The sequence below is a fragment of the Patella vulgata genome, chromosome 1, assembly GCF_932274485.2.
Source record: "Patella vulgata chromosome 1, xgPatVulg1.2, whole genome shotgun sequence".
In the NCBI taxonomy this organism is placed as follows: domain Eukaryota; kingdom Metazoa; phylum Mollusca; class Gastropoda; family Patellidae; genus Patella; species Patella vulgata.
Window position 1 is genome coordinate 94,918,362 of NC_065879.2, and position 19,749 is coordinate 94,938,110.

The 19,749-nt window shown below is 36.8% G+C and overlaps 1 protein-coding gene across 2 annotated transcripts; it reads left to right on the plus strand.

Moving 5' to 3' along the window:
- The first annotated feature begins 4,360 nt into the window (after nt 1-4,360).
- Nucleotides 4,361-10,204, plus strand: LOC126817329 (tigger transposable element-derived protein 6). 2 transcript variants are annotated; one of them, XM_050544207.2, is made up of 2 exons: nt 4,361-4,520; nt 8,463-10,204. In XM_050544207.2, the coding sequence occupies exon 2, from the start codon at nt 9,287-9,289 to the stop codon at nt 10,193-10,195; it is 909 nt and encodes a 302-aa protein (XP_050400164.1). In that variant the 5' UTR covers nt 4,361-4,520; nt 8,463-9,286; the 3' UTR covers nt 10,196-10,204. The 2 variants fall into 2 exon arrangements, with proteins under 2 accessions (XP_050400164.1, XP_050400155.1); XM_050544198.2 differs by having other exon boundaries at nt 8,498-10,204.
- The last annotated feature ends 9,545 nt before the right edge of the window (nt 10,205-19,749 follow it).

Consider the following 19,749-nt stretch of genomic DNA (forward strand, 5'->3'; position numbering starts at 1 on the left):
GAACAAAGTAACGTCAACTTCCGGTAGAAGGTTGTATACATGACCCAGTCTCGGATCTCCCCAACCCGAGAAGTTCACAAAAATACTATCTCCTTTGAAATTCACTTCATTGAATTTTGATTTTATTATCACTGCTTTTTCTGCATAAATATCGCCTCTAAATTCTTGGATGTTCGTTTTATTTGAATGTCTGTGTGCACATGCGCAGAAATGGTATTCTCAAAATTTGCATTGAGAGAACCGAACTCTCAAACGGAGACTGGTAACGACTCTATCCTGTTTATTCTTTCCTTTTTACGGCCCCTATGAGAGTCGTATATTACCGGTACGGCTAAATAGCAATGCGCACTTGCCCAGCGAAATGGGATAAATAGCTCTTTGGCCATTTTTAAATAGTTTTAATCTTTCCTCTTGGATGTCCTTTCTAACTAATACACTATTCCTACATGCTAATGTTTCACCATTCTGAACATCTGAGACTCGCTACCTGCGGAGAAGTATCTCAGACACAGTCAATAGCCATGATATCCATATCACGTGATCTACACATCACAGGTCATGAGGTCACCAACACGTTAAATTGTAAACAATAGGTTTATCTTCAGCATTGTGTCCTTTGCACCTATAAAAACTATATAATTCGTACAGTCCCAACGTGTTCTCTCTTCTTCCAATGATTTTTCACAAAAATAACATCTACAACTCATAGAATTGACGTTGTCTTCAATGACAGCGTCTGCGAATAGTTGGCACTATTTTGTGCGTCGGTCGTGTCTATTTCAGATATACACAATCAATTCTATTGATGTTTTTGCATTGTGATTGACTAATAGTTAATTTATTTCAGTTCTAAAACAAATATTTTAAATTTTAACGCAAATTTAGAAAATAGCCAAATTCTGGCTGGGATTACTGAGCAAAATGGCCATTCACTGTATACGTGCGAAAAAAAAGCTAGTCACCAATTAATTTTCATACGTTAGTTACGTACGATGTTTCACATCATTACAGGTTTATGGTTGGTTTATTCTGATTAAAACACAGATCCTATTTCGTTTCATTTTTATAGTTCAAAATTTCGTTTGACTTGTCTTTACTAAAACTAGGATCGGGAAGAGTTGTTATCATTGACATGCTCTGAATGATGAGAGCTATTAGCCAATGAAACGGTCTGTTACGACGAGCTTTAGCTGGCTTTAGGCGTGTTTTACACAGAACTGTGGGTAATCCACTAGTAGCATCAATGCTGATTGGTTAATCAAATGTCTGACATCATAGGGTCAAAAGCCGCTCATATGACCCCTAGCGCTACATATCGCTACAACCGGTCAGATCTTCATGTAGTGTAGGCCATCGATAGTGTATTTTATTCAGATTGATGGCTGACGAATCATGAAGAATGTAAAGTGTATTCAAGTTAATATCAATATTGGTGCTGAAAACTTGAAATCAGCAAATAGGCTTCAAATACATTTGAAGAGCCCCCAGGAAGAACAATCTAAGTCACTTTTTCAACGAACCCCAGTTAATGGCGCCATCTGGTAGCAAATTGTATAAGCTTTATGTGGAACAATCATTTTCAGGTAAAAACGATCGGAGTCACATCGAACCGAGGCCCTTCTGAAATGACCTCCCCGACATTTACGGCCATCACCATTTATTTGACCTTAATTTGGCTGAAAAGTGGAAGTCAGTTGTTGTACTGGAAATTATGATTCGTATTAAACATTTTGAAGTTGTAATTAAACCCACTCGTTGTTCTGTTAGCATCAAACATTCTCGTCCAAAAGTCTGTTTTGCCTTTTATGCGAAAAGACAAAAAATGTGACTTTGATCATTCTTCGCCTGGACTCTTCAATTGTATCTCAGGTTCTTCCTCGGGTTAAAATGGATCCACTGGATTCTTCATTTCTCTCTATATCAATCCATAATAGATAAACTTGCTATATTCAGACTAAAGCTCCCAGCCCCTCCCTTCTCAGTCCTAACCCTAATCCTAGCTTCCCTTCCCTCCCTTCTCAGTCCTAACCCTAGCTTCCCGTCCCTCCCTTCTCAGTCCTAACCCTAACCCTAGCTTCCCATCCCTCCCTTCTGAGTAAAGAACAATAAAAAATCTTCTGTATGAAATGAGGTTTAACATCCTACCGTTCTACTCCCAATGGGTTGATGAAGTCGGGCATATACCATACAGTGTACTATGAGGGAAATTTTGTCCAGGCAGCCAATTTCAAGTACCAAGGGGTCTTTAACATGCACACTAATACATTGTCCTGTGCCAGTCCTCTGCCATGTGCCACCGATAAGGGGGAACCATGCGGGAAAATCCTAATGAATTTTCTCGCTCATCGCAGGATCTCCAGGTTAATGAGTCAATGTGAAAATTTTGTCTGTTTTGTATCCGTTCATTTTCATTCAACTTCTTAAACAAACTAAGAGTCCAGTGTGAAAGCCAGTTATCGACCTTCTGGTCAAGTTAGATAAACACCTAAGCTCGTGCATTGACCTCTCGGTAGACAACTGTGCACGAGCTCAATTAACTTGAAACCTCCTGTCCCAGTCGATAACCCTTACATATTCTTTTTACAGACAGAGTTTTTGATAAACGAAACGTAGCCGGAGCTTCCGGGCTTATATCAGTATGAAGGGTAATTTGAGGAATACACACAGCAGTTGTTTAAACGTACATTATACAAGAGCTAAATCTGCCTTTTGCAGGTCTTTCTTTAGGCCTAAAATGTTGTCTAAATTATTAATTAGACATTAATTAACTTATCCAGATCATAATCAACTCTCGACGCCATCGCTAGTCTGTGATATTTAGCGGATTGGAATACATTTTGTAAAGGCTGATTAAATGTAAACGTAGATAATTGAGACTTTGTTTTTTATCCTATAGACTTTAGTAATGATGATCGAGACTAGCCTAAAATTCAAAGCTAATATCTCGGTTCTGAATGAAGCGATTTGACTGAAATTTTCAGCATATTCTATTTACGTTATCTATTTTTTAACTATTATAACAAGAACTGTCGACTCTTTATCTAATCTCCCATAATTCCCCCATAAACACTTTATTTACAGATCAAAACAAAAAGATTCGATGAAAACCAAGAGAGAGAGAAATGGGGTTTAACGTCCACTCGACACAAACCAGGTCATTTCGGGACTAACATAAAGTTTAATTTTATTTCAATAATTCATAGTGGGAGGAAACCGGAGGACCCGGAGAAAACCCACGGGTTTGGACAGGCAACCCTACTCCTTGCTACTTACAACTGGGGAATCAAAACCCTGCCAGTTGACTCAATGACAGACTGTATGATACAATGCTCACGCGCTAACCATTCAGCCATCCAACCACCCATGAAAACCAAACAGATTCGATAAAAACTAAGAAAAAGAGTGAAAAGATAAATACACATATATTACAAACATGCTAAGAAAATAAAATCAAAATGGAAAAAAAGAATACAAAAAAAACATAAATAATCGAAATGAACTAAATAGAGACATTTACAGTGGCGGCACCAAGGGGGGGCAATGGAGGGCATTTGCCCCCTCCCCCATAAATCTGGTCTGCCCTGATAAGAATACTGTCAGACAGCATTTCCGACAATCTATTTTTCAAAATGTTGGGGGGGAAGGTCCCCCATACCCTCCATAAGGACTCCATACTTTGGCGCTCGTGGGTGGACTTCGTCGAGGTTCGCAAGTCTGTTCGTTTGACACTGTACCTCAATGATCAGTGCCTGAAATACTGCCAGGCTGCATTTTTGGCAGCCCGTTGTTCAAAATTTTCTTGGGGAGAAGAGTTAAAACTTTCGACTTTGCCCCAGCTTTGCCCCTCCAACCACCGACGGCTGGCACCGCCACTGGACATTTAGCAAACATAACAGAAAGAAAACTAGAAAATTAAACATACATGTACCCTGGGAAAGGTGTTTCAATAATTAAGAAAAACCAGACACCACAATAAATATTGAGCAGCAGGGAAAAACTAAAGATATATGAATTATTTACAAGTTAATGAAATTCCTATTACACAAATTATTAATTAAGCTATTGAGATAAATCAATACTTGATTATTTATTACAATTTTGAACAAGAAAGTGCACACCAGGTATACATTAAAACAGCTCAGCGAACACACTGGACACTGCATCTTGGCTAGACTCCAAGTCACCAAGCTGACATAAAAACACACCACATAGACTTTTTTGTACAAATATACATTTAAAACATTAATAAATGCACCGTACTACAGAAATAAAAAAAAAATGATTGTGGGTTATTCGAGCCGTGCAGGTCCGGAAGTTAATTTTGTATACAACCTTCTTCACGTTATACCGGAAATGAACTTTGAAACGAAAGGCAGTTTTCGTTGTCTTTGTTATTTGTGTATGCGGAAAGAAAGTAAGCTTCAGTGAAGACTATTGTTTACTGGATGACTTGTCACTTGGTGTTATAGAGTCACGTCAGCATCTTTGGTTATCGTTTTGTTGTGAAATAGCCCGATATGGTGAGTAAAAAACCAAATGGAAGGGTGAATACTATACTGAATAGATAATAATAATAATAACAGTTTATTGACAACTAGATGTACAAGCATGAGTATGGAAGTTACAACATTTCACATTGTGATGCATATCAATATCTAACTGCATGTCTTAAAAAATAACATTAATTTTTTACTATGCTGTATATGTTACCACTTGGAAAAATGGTGTTTCCGACTAGAAAATAGTACATACCACACTTGACGTGTTCGGGTACACAAGTGGGAAAATCAACATGGCTGTCATTATCCATTCAAGGATTATTAAAATCCCTAATCACCTTGTGAAATTTAAATCGCTAAAAGGAATATCAGTCCAAAAACGTTTCAGTTCGGTTCAGTCTTTACAAACATATGAGGAATTACATAAACAAGCCAGTGTAACCCTTAAGTATTGGTCAATCTTTTGATCGGCCTCTTTTAAATCCAATTGAATTCAAGCGAGGAAATATCTACATAAACTGTTGATGGTCTATTTTGGTTTAGTTTTCTTAATTGATGTTAAATAATCAATCTAAGAATTTATCGTATATTAAGCTGTGAAAAAATTACATGTCGATGCGTGGCACGGTTAATTAGCTTAGCATATGCCTACTAGTAATATCTAATTAATTGTTACGGTATGTGGACATTTTAAATTCCAAGAAACGCAGGACCTTAGTCCCGAAAAGATACGGTTTGTGTCGGGTGGCCGTTAAACCACAATTACTGGAACATTTTTATTGATATAGACTGTACCATCCTAAAACCTGAACCAGACCTGTCAACTCTACCGCATCACGCGGTAAAGTGCCGCAAAAGGGCCTCATGTACCGCTCTACTGCGCGGTAATAGATTTCTACCGCATTTTCAAACAAAGAGTTTTTTAATTTTCTCGCCAAAACTAGGTAACTAAGGGAAGCAACTTTTTGCATGTAAACATGCGACTTTCGGTTATCAACATCGATTTGGGATATTGGAACACTCTCTCGAATAAATGTAAAAGCAGATTTACGCAATCACAGGAGAAAGAAATCCCGTACATTGAGAGGATAATCGCCATGGGGGGGCATGATTAAATCGATACCAATATTTAGTCGTTATGCAAAACTAATTTTTTACGCCCCCTCACCTCTATTCCTAATGTAGAAATACTATAGAATCTAAGACTGGTAATTTTAATTATTTTTTACGTTACTAATTATTTCTTTCTGTAGGCTACATATTCAATTTTGGTTTAATTACATAAATAATTTTAGATATGGTACCATTGCTTGTGTATATTTTATCTATTACCCATTTAATGCAATTTTTGTATTGTTGGGCCAGTTCAGTGTATCATTTCTAAATTAATTACCCTTGGAAGTGCGAATTTACGCGTTTTTGGAAATCTACTGCCAAATCATGGTTTCTACTGCATTTTTTACACTACCCTACTGCATTTCAGCTCTGAGGGATTGACGGGTCTGACCTGAACTGCCGTATGGTACAAAAACAAGTTAATACAAAATGGAAAGCCTGGTATCTGTTTGATGTGTTTCTTGTCATTGTTCAGAGAATCTTTACCAATATGTAAAATCCTATAAATCATGCATTCAGATCGATATGCACATCCACAACAAACATATAACTACAAAAATAGTAATTTACAGTTAAAAACGTTCAACTTTGTAACTTTGGCTGCCATCTTGTTACGTCATATGTCGTGAACTCGATATAATTTTAGCTTCCCCAGTTCTCCAGTAGAAATCACGACTTCCGAGCCAGTTTTTGTAGTTACGAATACTATTTACCAATTCGTTAGTCGTATTTTCCATAAAACCGAGGAGTAACGAATACAGCAATATTCACCTCTTGGTACAATGAACTGATGTGCTCCTATCACGTGATCAATTCTATCCAATGGTCACTATCACTACTAATTTATACTAGAAAATGAAATATAACAAAACAAAACAAAATACAATATTAATAGCAGCTTAAACCAGTGTGCCGGAAAAATGTTTATATTTTCTATAAGATCATTATCCATTAATTGTTCTTTTAAATGGCATTTGGCATTATAATTGAAATTTGTTTATTGACTTGGCATTTTGGTGTCACAAATTATGAAATACTCTATAATTAAATTCTAAATGTCTGCTACCCCAGCGTGTATGTGAAATAGCTTTATTTAATGTCCGAAGTGATATCGCCAACAAGTTACCCCAACCCAGTAAATTGATATCTATACTTGATGTGCTGTTTGCTGCAGCGAAATATCAAATTCCAAATACATGTATGTAGCATATTCAGAGACTCCAAACCAAACAGAACAGAAAAACATGTTACCAAGATGGCGATACTTTATTACCTACTGTCATACAGTGAAAAATGGACGCGTATTGGATGTGCATGCTTTATATGCAGGGTCGTTGCTAGGTGATTTTAATACGGTCTCCCTTTAACCATCAACCCTAAATATACTATATTTTCTTCCCCTTAATAGAGAGAGAAATGGTACGTCAACTGGCGTAGTTTCAATTCGTCACCAGTCCAACTTCGTGGATTTTCTCCATGTCCTCTGGTTTCCTCCCACTGCTAAATACCGCTACGCACAAGCGAATTATTGAAATAAAATTGAACCATATGTTAGTCCCGAAATGACCTAGTTTGTGTCATTCAATCCATCATATATTCGTTCGTGGTTACCAATACACACAAATACCTGAAATTAAATCATAAACAGGCCTGGAAATAACGGTTTTAGATGTACCTGACAAAATGTCGGGCACTAATGAAATAGTACCTGACATTTTTAACTTAATGCCGGACATGTATTAATAATATCAATAAAAAAGACAAATCAGTGCCTGACAAAATGACAGGCACCAGAGGTTTTGTGCCTGACAAAGCCTCAATCTGTGCCTGACATTGTCAGTGACAGGTGCCTTATTTCCAGGCTTGATCATAACATAAAGTTTCCTACAATTACGTTATAATAATATTACGCTATAACCTTCAATAATATAGGGTTTAATGTCCCTAAAATTGACCCTTTGTTAGTTTGTGTTGAGTGGACGTTAAACCCCACTTCTCTCTCTCTCTAAAATTGCCCCTTGGTTAGTTTGTTAGAATGTGTTAGAAATATTAAACAGTAAACAATATTTACTACTAAATCTTGTAACACTGGCTTGACGTATTTGGTGACTGTTTAATGTGATGCTTGGTGTTTTGTCAGGGGTGGGAGGGGGTGTTCTGTCATGGATGGGGTGGGGTGGGGTGTGTGTTCTGTCACGGGTGGGGTTGGGTGTGTTTGTTCTGTCAGGGGTGGGGTCGGGGGGTGTTCTGTTAGGGGAGTTATTCAGTGACTAATTAACTTACAACTTGTCTGTGAAATGTATTAATACCTACCTGGGATTCGTAGGAAATTGGGGTGGGGGTTGGAAGGCCGAATTGTTAGCACGTCCATGCTGTTATCGAGTGAACTGGCATGGTTTTGATTCCCCGGTTGTATGTGACAAGGAGTAGGGTCGCCTGTCCAATCTCATGTGTTTTCTCTGGGTCCCCCGGTTTCCTACCACTGCTAAAGACCTCTACGCGCAAGCGAATTATTGAAATAAAATTAAACCATGTGTTTGGTCCCGAAATGACCTAGTTTGTGTAGAGTGGACATTAAACCCCATTTCTCTCTCTCTCATAGGACATTAATGATGTTATAACTTTTATATATTACAGGAAACTAATGATGTTATAACTTTTATATATTACAGGAAACTAATGATGTTATAACTTTTATATATTACAGGAAACTAATGATGATATAACTTTTATATATTACAGGAAACTAATGATGTTATAACTTTTATATAGTACAGGAAACTAATGATGTTAAAACTTTTATATATTAGAGGCAACTAATCATGTTATAACTTTTATATATTACAGGAAACTAATGATGTTATAACTTTTATACATTACAGGAAACCAAAGATGTTGAAACTTTCTATCAGTGTGTTTTATGTGATAAGATTTTTCAACAATATGATGATTTAGAAGAACATTGCAAAATACATGTTAAAGAAGATAAAACTGATGATGAAGATGAATATTGTCATGTTAAAGAAGATAAAACTGATGATGTAGATGTGGTCGTAAGGTGTGATCGTCCTGCAAAGCGTGCCCGTACGGATTTGACATTGGATGTCAAGCAGCAACTTATAGCAGATTTTGAGAAAGTTCCACGACCTACACAGAAGGAATTAGCAATTAAGTATTCAATTGGCCGTACAACAGTATCTGACATTTTAAAAAGAAAAGATGAATTCAAACTGAAGCTTGCTGATAACTTTAACAGCAGTAAGAAACGATTTTACGGGAACACTAAATTTGAATACATTAGCAGAAAGACGCACGAGTGGTTCGTACGTGCCCGAAGTAAAAATGTTCCATTATCAGGCCCAATAATAAAGACTAAAGCATTGCGTTTTGCGAAAGAAACAAATTGTACTGATTTTAAAGCATCAGATGGCTGGCTAGCTTCATGGAAAGATCGTTACAACATCAAAACCTTCAAAGTTACTGGAGAAAAAGTGGCAGTTGATCTGGATAAAGTTGAAAAATTCCGCGCACGCATTTCGTCAATTGTTGAAGAATTCCGTGTACGCATTCCGTCAATTGTTGAAGGGTATTCTCAGGAAAACATATTTAATTGTGATGAAACTGGTTTGTTTTTTAGGGCATTACCCGACCAAACATTATGTGATAAAAAAATGAGCGCTAAAGGTGGTAAAAATTCAGACGAACGATTAACAATCTTATTTTGTTGTAGTGCGACAGGTGAGAAACTGAAGCCCCTTGTGATCGGAGTAGCGGAGAATCCTCGATGCTTTAAGGGTGTGGACAAAAACAACCTGTCAGTCAATTGGTTGGCCAATCGTAAGGTTTGGATGACAAGTGCTATTTTTTCAGATTGGTTAGAAGAACTCAATCGTCAAATGAGGCGTCAACGTCGTCACATCCTTCTGTTTATGGACAATGCAGCGTCTCATATCAGTGATACCTATAGCAATGTAATTATTAAATTTTTTCCACCAAATACAACATCAATTTTACAGCCATTGGAACAGGGTATCATAAGATCATTTAAGGCACGTTTCAGGCTCCATATGATGAACCATTTAATAACCAGAATTGACGAATGTAACCAGGCCAATGACTTAGTGAAACAGATAACAGTTCTAGATGCCATACATTGGATTGTTAGATCATGGAGGGAAACGAAAGTATCGACCATCACCAAATCTTTTCAACGCTGTGGTTTTGATGTATCAACTGACGAAGAAGAAGACGATTTATCGCTTGCTAAACTAATCAAATCCTTGGTGCTGTCTTCAAACACATCAGAAGAAGACTTTATCAATTTCGACAACGAGATCCCGACGGAATGTGATGAGGAGGAAAAAGATGAACATGTAACTTCGAATGAAGACAAAGATGAAGACGATACAGTGTCAACAGATTTAACGTATGCCAAATGTTTACACATGTTACATGATATAAAAACATTCGCTCAAATTAAAGACGTTGGATTGGTTGAAAGCATTCAATCATTAGAAGACCAATTTCAGGAATCCGCTTTACGATATTCAAAGCAGAACCAGAAACAATCAACTAGATGAATATATACATTCAAAGTAGATTTTTATGTTATATTATAATGTAATAAAATATTGAATGTATAAAAAATGGTTATCATATTTTAAGTTCTGGGCCCTTATTCACGAAAACTTAAACTAAGATACAATCGAAATTTTAAGAAATACTGCAATTCGATTGGCTGACCAATATGCAAATTGGATATATGCAAATTGATTTTACTGGTCAGCCAATCGAATTGCAGTATTTCTTAAAAATTCGATTGTATCTTAGTTTAAGTTTTCGTGAATAAGGGCCCAGGGTATTATAATACTTTCGGTATTGCGACAATTGAGTATTCCGACATGCTGTGTAATCTAGCATATTTTATCGATCCCGTACGATATCCACTGTATTGTCATGTTAAAGAAGAAAAAAATGATGATGTTGAAACTGCTCAGTGTAATGAAGGGCAAATTATAGATTATAAGTTTGATGTTCTTTGCGCGGCATTTAGCAATTGACATACGTAATACAAAAACATAATATGGAACACAATTACTATTTTAATCAAACATGCATTATGCAAGAGCAAAATCTGCTTATTACAAGTCTTTCTTTAGGCCTGAAATGTTATCTAAATTATCAATTAGACATTAATTAACATATCCAGACCATAATAAACTCTCGATGTCAAGGCTAGCCTTCGATGTTGGCTGGATTAGATTCATATATGCCGCTAACGGCCATTGATAATTAAATCAGAAAAAGTGGATAATGGAGACTATGCTGTTTATATTAATGATTTTAGTAATGATGACCGAGACTGTGCAAAATTTTCATCCGCTACTTTCTCGGCTCATAGTGGATCAATTTGACTGAAATGTTCAGCAAATTATGTTTACACTATCTAGTTTTTAACTATTATAGCGAGAACTGCCATCTCTTTATCTTATCTCCCATAACGTTTCGTTGAGGGTTCTCTCAACATTTTCAAGCAAATGATGAAAACATTGAGAGAACCCTCAACGAAACGTCGCTTTAATTAAAATAGTAATTGTGTTCCATATTATGTTTTTGTATTATTAGTGTGATGTTTGTGGTAAATGATTTCTTCGGAATGGTAATCTACATAGACACTCAAAAAGTCATACAGGAAAAGAACCTTATAAATGTGATGTTTGTAGTAAATCAGAGTAGTAGTCTATTAATACATATCAGAATTCACACAGGAGCAAAACCTTATAAATGTGATGTTTGTAGTAAATCATTCGATAGAATCTGTAATGTGCAGAGACATATCAGAATTCACACTGGAGAAAATCTCTTTAAATGTGATATTTGTTGTAAATCATTCACCACTAGTAGTCATCTAAAGAGACATCTCCAAATTCATACTGGTGAAAAACCTTATAAATGCGATGTTTGTAGTAAATCATTTACTCAGCCTACAGGAGAAAAACTTTACATGTATAAATGTGTATGTTTGTGGTAAATTATTCACACAGTTGTAGAACTCATATAGGGGGGGGGGGGGGGGAACATATAAATGCGATGTTTGTAGAAAACTTGGCGTGGTTTCCCCTTGTCAGTGATGCAGGATGGAGAGCCTGACAAGGACAGCTGTCTAGTTGTTTGGATGGTACGAAAAACCGAGGTCCTGTGTACACATTGCCATGCACGTAAAAGATCCCTTGGCAGTTGGAATTCGACATAAGAGTAGGTCGTAGCGTCGCTGCCCGAGCAAAATTCACTCATAGCACACTGTATGGCGTATGCCCGTCTTCATTAGCTCGGGGGGGGGGGGGGGGATGGCATAATGAATGGTTAGCATGCGCGCGCTGTATCATACAGTCTGTCATTGAGTCAACTGGCGGGGTTTCGATTCTCCGGTTGTTCGTGACAAGGAGTAGGGTCGCCTGTCCAACCTCGTGGGTTTTCTCCGGGTCCTCCAGTTTCCTCCCACTGCTAAAGACCCCTACGCACAAGCGAATGATTGAAATAAAATTGAACCATGTGTTAGTCCCGAAATGACCTAGTTTGTGTCGAGTGGAGGTTAAACTTAAACCCCATTTCTTTCTCTCTCTCATTAGTCCAGGTTAGGAGCAGAACAGTAGGATGTTAAACCCCATTTCATTTCATTTCAGTTGTAGAAAACTTTTTATTACCGGTGGTAGTCTACAAACATACTATTGAGAATTCATACCGGAGGAAAAAACATAAATATGATGTTTGGAGTAAATCATTCTCTCAGCTTTCTATCCTGCCGACACACATGACAACTCACACAGGTGGGGGGGGGGACATGAATGTGATATTTGGAGTAAATCATTCACTCTTGTAGACTTAATTGGTCAATGTGTTGTAGAACATTGACAAATCAGAGTTAAAAAGCTGTCAGCATTATCAAAAATTGTACATGTATATGTCAAATTGGCAAGAGAGACCAAGTCATTGCCTTTAAAGTTGCAATTTCATATTTTTAAGTTATATTTTTAAAATGTATTAAAATAAAGCCCTAAAATAGATGGTATCTATAAACAGTCCTACCTTGTTAAAGAATAATCCTATAATTCACTATTGCCAGTTGAGAAATTGGCAAAAGTAACATTCTCAACTTCAAATTCAAATGTTTGAAGATAGCTATTCCAGGGGGGGGGGGGGGAGGATAGGAAAACAAGGGAGGTAATTGTGTTATTATTTCCGGGTTGAATGATTTTTAAGTGGGAGAATAATACCTATGATCGTAAAATAGTGAGTTGACAACCTATTGAGCAAAAGACAGAAATAATTATGTTTTGACTTTCTTAGAAAATATGAAATTATCGCTTTAAGGTATTTGATTCTATGTTAGAGCCCATCTTGTTCTACGGGGCCGAACGGGCATTTGGGGCACAATAATATTAAAATGATTCATAACAGGTTCTACAAATGGGTTCTAGGTGCAGGAATAAGAACCCAAAATTGTCTGATCCGGGGGAGAGAGAGAGAAATGGGGTTTAATGTTCATACGACACAAACCAGGTCATTTTGGGACTAACATGGTTCAATTTTATTTCAATAAATCACTTACGTGTAGGGGTCTTTAGTTAAAATTTCGTGAAACAGGCCCCTGTTTCTTTAAATGTTCAAAGGAATAAAAATAAAACATCGGCTAAAACCGAGCGCGACACTAAAAGAAAACATGAATATGAAACGCGGAAATTCTTTTTGAGACAACTTCCATTTTCTCAAATTGGTATACGAGCGTTTCATGAAATTCAAAATTTAAATGGCGTGATAAAGCAACAGTTAAATGAAATGAAATGTGGTTTTATGGCACGTCAGCCCCAACCGGGCTATATTGCACCAAACATATGGTGAATATTACGAAGGACGTTAAACCCCATTTCATTTCATTTCATTTGAATATTACGAGTCAAGGCTAAATTATATCACAGAAAAACATTATATGCATAAATAAAAACAATATCACAGTTAGTAAAAAGCAACAGTTAAAAGCAGTGACATTGAAACTAATAAATTAAACATAAAAATCTCTGAATTAACCTCGGAACTTGAAAGCGCACATAAATATAAACAAGAGATACACCTTGATTTCGAAGAATTGTTACGTCGAAAAAGCACAATTAGAAAAGGCTCATGAAAACGCTAAACTTAAAATTGAGAGATTGGGCGTGAGAGAAAACTTTTTGGAGTCGAGCAAGAGTGACGTGATATGCCACCTGATTGAACATCAGAAACAGATCGAAGACCTTAAAGAAGAAAATGGCCCTGTAATAACGGAGGCGATTTTTATGATGACCCACCCAATATTGGCTCATATAATAATGGTGGCAACAATTTTAATGATGGACCACCCAATACTTAGAAGTATGATACTGGAGACGATTGTTATGGGGGGTCCATCCAATGTGTCCATATAATAATGGAGGAAACTGTTTTAATAATGGCCCGCAAAATAACAGTGGACCAGTACATGAAATTAATTTAGGAACAAATCTTTTAACAAGCGATTTTAATTATTTTATTTACTTGATAAAGACTGACAATACAATTACCTTGTTAAACCACATACAATTTTTTTGATATTTGTATTCTATATACATTGATTTTTTATATTTTTGTTTTATGATTTTTATTGAACAGAGTAAGGGCACACATATCCACGATGTGTCGACTCCCATCCGCTTTACAGAATTTATTAATTTTTATATTTGTACTTATATATGTTGATATTGATATGATGTATTATGATTGTTTTTATATGTTACCGATTAATATTCGAATCTGAGAGTATTATAGTAGGGTGAATTTGGACTCAATAGTAAATGTTTAATACGTCATGCTAATCCTCACAGTATTACTCAATTCAGTAAACTATATTTTAATGGATCTTAATCCACCTTAATGACCCCCCATTTATATCTACTTCATATTGTCTTATATATTTCATTAATCACCCGTCTCCAGTATTCTTTGTTTTACACTATAAATTGACCTTATAAATTGTAATTAACGTCTACGGGCTAAAGTATTTTAAGTTACCATGGTGTATTGTTAGCATACACGACGGATTTGTAGGATTAATGCCCCTAGCCGATGCATGGGGATATATAGACCCAAATAAAAGAATTAGGGAGGGCTTCTTAGAAAAGGAGATCAACTTCAGATCACATCCCTAAGCACAGACTTGATTTAACTTAATTTGGAGACACAAGTGTATGTCAATTCCCATATCCGCATTGGGGCTTATTTACTATTAAGCATTGAACCTATAATTATTACATTATGGTGGAATTAGTGTAATAGGTAGTGATAACGAAGATGATATCGCGGACAATGAAAAGCAAATTTCAGAAAAAGAAGCATTCCAATATGTTGAGAAACTGAAGAACTTTAGAGCTTCAAGAAATCTCGTAAAACTTTTGGAACAGATGCAGGGGCGGATTGGGGCCGGGAACCGGCCCGGGCTCCCGTGTCGGAGCGGCCCCTTTTACTGACCGCGGAGCCCGGATGGGGGTTCCGGGGGCTCTCCCCCATGAAAATTTTGAAAAATGAACCCCAAATATGCGGTTTGGTGGCATATCTGATTATAATCTCTGTCAAATAATATATCTCATAAATCGATTAATTTAGGCCAAAACCCCGACCTGAAAGTAATTTACAACCATCAACCTGTGAAATTATCATATCGTCATTATTATGAATTAACGTATTATCATTGTATCGTCAAGACCAGCTATCATCAAATTTTGCCGAGGCCTTAAAATTGAATATTTTTTGGGAGTTACGAACCATCGGCAGACGTTTCTGGCGACAGTGTCGGGTGAATCCGATGAAAATTTTGGATAAAATTCGGAATCACCATTGCAGGATTCCGAATTCAGGCCCACACCCAGCACACCCGGCCCAGAAAGTCTATTATACCAGCCCAATCCAGATTCCATACAACCATACAACATGATCATCATCGCTCCATGGCCGGTCCAATACCCCCCTCCCCCATATAATGTTCAGCAGAAAAGGTTTTTTTTAGACGAATTGGACAAAATTATTTTTTTCATTTTTTGTCTGACCGGCCCTTCGGGCGACCGCCCGATGGCCCAATCCGCCCCTGAACAGATGCAAACATTTGAAGCAGATTTAGAGGCTGAATCAGTAAAGATTAAGTGTAGCAATACCCAGACAACTCTTCTAAAATATTTTAAGTAAATCTACTGCTCTACATGTATAATTATTATTTACGTATATAACTATTATGTTTTCATGATGTGTTTTAACATTACATCTGTTATTAGTAATAAAGTACACATATTTATGTCTATACAATTTACGTACCTAACACTGTCTGTTTTTCTTTGAAATTGCCTCATGCATGCTCACTCAGTAATGAGACCAACTCACTATTAAGACCACATTTAGACAGTCCCACAGGTGGTCGTAACAGAGGGATTTCACTGTAATTGTCTGCTGTAAGTTTTGTTGATTATTGTTAACCAAAGAAAAGAGAAATATTAACAACCAACCAAAGTCTTGTCTTCATTTAATCAACAACGAAGATCCAAGAGAATACACAAGGTTTGCACTTGTACAATACCAATCCAACCAACTCCGGATGGCAATTGTTTATTCAACTCGTTATCTTTACACCTGATTGGAAATAAACCCTTAAGTACGCAGTTAAGATATGGCTTGTATTCAAATGATGACCCCCCCCCCCCCAAGAAATCTTTCAACGAAAAAACAGATCCAACTTTGGTGTATACTCTCCAGAATATGAAGAATCCTGCTTCAAATGCGCTGGTCTTGGGTCTTGTTATTCCAGGATTCCGACTACGATTGCATTAGATAATGTTATACAGATTCCGATAATGTCCGTGTATCCATACATCAACGACAATGTTAATTTTAAGAACATCGTTTACCCAAAATTTAATGTCTAGTTGCAACCCCACACACATCTGACATATACTGAACCAGTTAAGATATTATGATCAAACACCATCAATTGTACTAAACCCAGAAAGGGCGCCTTGTTTCCCAACCATCTCGTCGCATTGCTCCTACAATCAAAAGTTTTACAAGCACCCCAGAGTACTTCTACTCCGAATACTAGCCTATCACCTACAAACCTAAAGCTTTCTGTCAACCCCGTCCCTGTATTACCAGACAAAACGAAAACCCGAATCCACCAAATTGACGGTGTTGATTTTCCAACCCATGTATCAAACACCACGAAAATCTGAACCTCACGTCATCACCTAGTTGTGTTTTCACTAATCTGTACCTGTTACACATTCACGAGTGTTCAGTCAAGCGTACCACACTTATCCTGATATGCATGCATGTTTGCGATTTCTACATATTGATTCTTGAACATGGTCTATGTAAACACCAGAGTCAAGGTTGGGTACTGTGTGTGTGTGTGGGGGGGGTATGCTCATTTTCATTAGTTCAGGTATAATTGACAAACAGGGAGGATTCTAAGTGACGTGTTTCATTTCATTTGAAGATGGTTCACTCCCATTTCGCCTACGTCCCATTTCGACTACAAATTTTATTACCCTCAAAATCCTAACCCCCAACTAATCAACATTGAACTGTTCCACTGATTAAGAGATGTAATTAATCTAACGATTATTGATAATATAGCTTAATTCATTATATATTATAGCTTGTTTTCTTTAACATCAAAGCAAAAATATCAACTCAAGAGTACATTTTTGTTTTGAATATTTGTAATATTTGGAGATTACATCGAGTTTAATACTTGCTTATCTATATAATATGATTTTTTTCAAATTTGTACATTTATTCTTCAAGTTCACTATCTTATTAGAATTCCTTTATATCAAATATCAATAACCCCAAACATCACCAACGCCGATGAATTTTAATGATTACGTTACCAAATGTACTGTTTGTTTATGGAAAATTAACAACCTAGAAGGTTTCCACTCAAGTCTGAATAAACCCATACCACACAGTCATCCTAACCTCTATAGATTTATTGACATAATTCGAAATATTGTTACATATTTTATACAATTTCTATGTAAATTAATTTTTCATTCTTTTTTCTGATTGTTTTATGGAACAATCTATTTTAGTTATAGAGAGGGTATATAAGTAGGGATAATAAAACCACCAGACCATATAATCTGTTGTTATAAGCTGTAGTCGAAATGGAAGGTTACCGACACAATACAATTCTTTTAATATTAATATTGCTTCATTTAAAGATAGGTTCCCAGAAAAGTATTTATCGGGTGGTTATTTCCAATAAAAGTATGGCAAATTTGGTATATATGAAAAGTAGAGATATCTAATCTTACTAAAAAAATACTGGATACCCTGAAAAACCCTCATGGAGCGTATACAGGACAAAAATGTAAGGGTTCCCCCAATCAACAGCCCGACGATTATGGAGAGTTAGACGTACAACACTTTCTGAGATAAAAGACGCGGGCAGTGGATAATCCGAGAATTTAATTAGGATTCGATATTTGTAATAAATAGTCAGCGATTAAAGACACCATCGTCTTGTGTATGCAATGAATTCTCCTCTGACCTCGCAAGGGTTGCTATGGGTACCGAGGGATGCAAGTCACGTGACATAAAAGTATGATAAATAGTTTGAATATGTTTTTAGTCTAAATATATCATCAAATCGCCCAGTTTGTACGCGGGAATGTATCTTTAACTGTTTTGTTCCATTCTGTAGCATACATTGACTACCGACCTGGCTTTAAAAAGATCATCACCATACTCGAAACGTATAAGGAATTAACCGAATGGAATGTGCCGGCACTTTAATCACCCAAAAAATAATGATAAAAAAAAAAAGAAGAAAAAAATGTCTTCTTAGCATTGTCCCTAAATGAAGAGTATAAACGAATAAAACGTGTGTAGGGGTTGTGGTCCTTGAGGGGGGTTGGATGGGGGGGGGGGTGACGAGGGTTGTGTGGGATTAGGGGAGGAGGGTATAAACCAACCCATGGATAGACGGCAACCTCAGGGGTTGTGGTCGTTTAAGAGGATTGGGGGGAGGGGGGTATAAAACATCCCATGGAGAGACGGCATCTAAGACAACAACCTCATGAATTTGTTATATCCATATTTAAAGACCTGGTTGACCAAACTAAACCCCCATTTGAATACTAGGTGACTATGTATTCATTCATCACGTGACAGTCACAAAGACCAATACCCACAATGTACTTAAACAATAAATGACCCCACCTAACCTTGTAACAGAAGTCAAACGAGGTCAACCTCAGGATAAACAAGGGTTCTCTATAACAATACCTATTCATCTATTATTCATAATCCATTGTTCAGACAATACCTTATTCATCCTATAGAATAGAACAGGTGTGGCACAATATGGGGTTCGCATCCGCTTCCAAATAAACGCTCAAATTCACTCGTTATTACTAAGCGACGTTTCGATTTGTTTGATAGAGACGAGAGTATCCTCGTCGAAAAGTCGCTTAGTATTAAACTCAGTAATTGGGTATCCATAAAATTGTACCTTGTGTTAATTTTAGTTATTAGTATTTCAGGCATCACTCGAGATGAGTACATATGAGTTTAAACTGGAATAGAACTGACTTTGAATGGAAATGTTGTAGACTTGCGGTCCCGCTCCCGTCTGCAGAAGAAGAAATGGATATCGAAGAATCATTCACCGTTGAAAGACCATATCAGCTGCTCGATCCGGTCATCAAATCATCAATGTCTGAAGGTGAGGAAGATATCAGCGTGTTATTAGACACCCGAGTTAAAATACAATAGAAGAGGCTGGAATCACTCTTGGAAAAAAGAAGTTGTTTGACAACATAGGTTTTGGTTACATGATAAAGGTAAGTAGATATGTGTTAGATAAAGCAATGTAAAGATAGAGCTGGACAGACAATTCCATGTCTGGAAAAACGGGTGAGAAGTTGTTTGTCAATTTGGTACCTGTCAAAAAATATAATATCTTAGAACTAATGTTTTGAGTTTCAGGCAGAACAGAAAATGACCGTATGGAGGTGTTGCAAGAGAAGTGGTTCTCGGACTTGTCCAGCAACGGTGATCAGGACGGAAATAG